The sequence below is a fragment of the Xenopus laevis genome, chromosome 1S (genome assembly GCF_017654675.1).
Source record: "Xenopus laevis strain J_2021 chromosome 1S, Xenopus_laevis_v10.1, whole genome shotgun sequence".
In the NCBI taxonomy this organism is placed as follows: domain Eukaryota; kingdom Metazoa; phylum Chordata; class Amphibia; order Anura; family Pipidae; genus Xenopus; species Xenopus laevis.
In genome coordinates this window covers 74902014-74905339 of record NC_054372.1, presented here as the reverse complement: position 1 = coordinate 74905339, position 3326 = coordinate 74902014, and the positions used below count along the sequence as shown (strand labels likewise).

Sequence of the window (3326 nt, the reverse complement as noted above, 5' to 3'; positions counted from 1 at the left end):
TCCTGCCTTCCCTAGACTAGAATGTAAATCCACAGCGGGATGGCACTCTGAGCGCTTCATTTTCCGAAGTCGCCCGAAGTTTCCTCAAGAGGCAACTTCGGGTGACTTCGGAAAACAAAGCACTCCAAGTGTCATCCTGTCGGCGATTTACATTTTAGCCGGTGGGAAGGCAGGGGAAGGCAGTTTGGGGAGATTAGTCGCCCCAAAGAAGAGGAGATTTGTCGCCGGGCAACTAATCTCCCCGAATCTGACCATGTGTCTCTGCCCCTAAACCTAGCCTAAACAAAACTCAGGCAGATGTGGACAGATGGCATTTCAAACTTTTTAGATAGGTTTAGGCAGAGACACATGGTCAGATTCGGGGAGATTAGTCGCCCGGCAACAAATTTCCTCTTCTTTGGGTCGACTAATCTCCCCAAACTACCTTCCCTAGACTAGAATTTAAATCCACGGCGGGATGGCACTCTGAGCGCTTCATTTTCCAAAGTCGTCCGAAGTTTCCTCAAGAGGCAACTTCGGGTGACTTCGGAAAACAAAGCACTCCAAGTGTCATCCCGTCGGCGATTTACATTCTAGCCGGTGGGAAGGCAGGGGAAGGCAGTTTGGGGAGATTAGTCGCCCCATAGAAGAGGAGATTTGTCGCCGGGCAACTAATCTCCCCGAATCTGACCATGTGTCTCTGCCCTAAACCTATCCTAAAAGTTTGAAACGCCATCTGTCTACATCTGCCAGTAAACCATAATTTGCACAACTGCAAACCCTGAATGTGCCAAGATTACTTTACAAAAAAAGCTGAAGCCCCTACTAACCAAGATTCTAGGGAAACCTAATATACTAGTAAAACTTGAATATGTTGCTCAGAAATACAGCATTAGCAACTGCACTGAAATGGGAGCTTATGAGGTATCAGTAAAGAAACATATGTGGCATCAGAGAGACGAAATCATCAGCAGGCAAGATGAAATTATCTCAAGAGTCATCACGCACCACACATTTTTAGGCGCCCTTGTCCTTCACCTACACCTCAAATAACTACACCTCCCAGTGCAGCAGGGAAAAAAACACCAAACTAAAAACAAAAGAAAAATTCTACTATTGCCCTGAACACATATAAACCAAATGCATACAATATACAATTTTCAAAGGGGATACCAATTCTTGTTATACAGTATAGCCAATCAGTGCACACAACAATTTATATTTCAATAGTATAGCAGCGTATGGTATATTTCAAAACATGGTTTGAAACATAACCCAGGGTTGCGAGGGCACTTTGGGCAATAGTACCGTGTATCTCGTCTGATACCCCTTTTGCGACACTTTGCAAGCTCTTTGTGCAAATTGTATGCCAGGAGTGGGTGGAAGAGTGTCGATAAAGTGCTTCCCAAGCAATCGGGCGACATTGTCACTAGCAGGCATCTCGGGCATTACCTCCTCTATGCCACCAAACAACAGGGCAGGGATTATCTGCAGCTGGTACTTATAATATGACAATTTGGGGCCCGGTACTGCTGCTTTATACACAACATAGGAATTTCAAAGGGCCACTTGAATCAAATAAATACCAACTTTTTTGTACCAGGCCCTTGTTTTCCGGGTGGCGTTGTAGTAATGTTGGACTTGGTCAGTTCTATCAACACCACCCATGTTCTTACTGTATTCATTGCAACAGAGAGGTTTGTTTTCAGGGGGCCTACCAACTCTCTGTTCTGCAATTAATGACGCGTCGTGGATTGTCGTCAGCATGGATACATTTCTTGTGTCATGGTATTGGATGGCAAAGAGCTCATCATTTCGCAGGGCATAAATTCCTCCACGACTCAATTTTTTGGTTATCAGATCCCTGGGCAAACCTTTTTGGTTACGATTTACAGTGCCACAGGCTAGGGTGTCCAAGCAATAAAGGGTTCTGAATAAGAGGATGCTTGTATAAAAGTTATCCACATATAAGTGGAAACCTCGGCCCAGAAGTGGAGTGATGAGCTCCCATACAATTTTGCCACTGACAGTCAGGTCAAGGGGACAACCAGGGGGGTCTAATTGGGAGTCCTTGCCCTCGTAAATCAAAAAATAGCTGGTGTACCCCGAGCTGCTTTCGCAGAGCTTATAAAATTTGATCCCATAGCGGGCATGTTTGCTTGGGATGTACTGCCGGAATTTTATGCGCCCTTTGAAGAGGAGAAGTGATTCATCTATACAAATATTTTTGGAGGGGGTGTACACTTCTCCAAAGCGCTGTGACAGGCTATCTATAAGGGGCCTCAATTTATGTAGCCTGTCATGTCCCGGCTCATTAGGGGGTACAGCAGTGGCATTGTTGTTAAAATGAAGAAACCGGAGCAGTAGCTGATACCGGTTTCTGGGCATCGTGGCTGAAAAAACAGTGATAGACAACATTGTAGATGTATCCCAGTAGGACTCCAAAGAATTAGCTTTTACGAGACCCATTGCTAAAGTGAGGCCCACAAACCTCTTGATCTCGTTAACATCTGTGGGCTGCCACGCATGTGCTCGAGCATATCTGGGTAGGGGATTTTGGGCAAGATGTTGCTCGGCATACAAATTCTTATAGAGGACCATATCCTGTAGGATGGCCTCCGTCAAAAATAATTGGAAATAATCAATTGGTTCGAAATTTCTGGTGTCCACCTTTACACCTGAGACTGCAGTAAATGGGGGGATTTCAGGATGAAAATTACCAGGAGGCCCCCACGCAGGCTCTCCTCCAGCTGCAGCATCAGCCCTATCGCCCTCTCCCTCATCCTCAACACCCTGATCATCCACATCCTGCTCAAGCTCCATGGGCTCCTCAAGGGCAGTAACGGTGCTGCTACTACCACCCAGTGACTCATCAGTAGACGAGTCACTATCTGATGCAGGGGGCACATACTCAGAATCAGAGTCACTAAACTCCTCTGAGCTAGATGCCATGCACAGAGCAGCTGCCTCTTCAGCTGAATAAAACCTTTTGGCCATGTTGCCAACAAAATCTATAGCTTACAATCAGTGAAATATAGTACAGTAAACAAAGTAATCAAAAATGGGATCTGCAGTCAAAAAAAAAAAAAAAGGCTGACAGCTTACTCCAGTAAAACTACTCACCAAGGCAGAGACTATAGAAGGAAAAAAAAACTTAATATAAACAAATCTGGCAAAGAAAAAAAGGTCAACCTCTAAACTCCCTGGAACATTCTAGGAACAGAAACCACACTAATTTATAGTACTTACAATAAACAGCTAATAAAACACCTATCGACCAACAACTTCAATCAAAAATCAACAGATTGAACAGTGATTATTACCTGATCACTAGTTCCACTACAATA

General features: G+C 44.6%; 1 protein-coding gene across 1 annotated transcript; it reads right to left on the bottom strand.

Moving 5' to 3' along the window:
• Nucleotides 1-1536: 1536 nt before the first annotated feature.
• LOC121398811 (piggyBac transposable element-derived protein 4-like) lies at nucleotides 1537-2976 on the bottom strand. Its single transcript, XM_041578131.1, has one exon. It carries the CDS (start codon nucleotides 2974-2976, stop codon nucleotides 1537-1539), a length of 1440 nt encoding a protein of 479 aa, XP_041434065.1.
• Between the last annotated feature and the right edge of the window lie 350 nt (nucleotides 2977-3326).

Bases quoted from the DNA above. Each gene is read 5' to 3' on its own strand.
- LOC121398811 (XM_041578131.1), bottom strand. From the start codon at position 2,976: ATGGCCAAAAGGTTTTATTCAGCTGAAGAGGCAGCTGCTCTGTGCATG.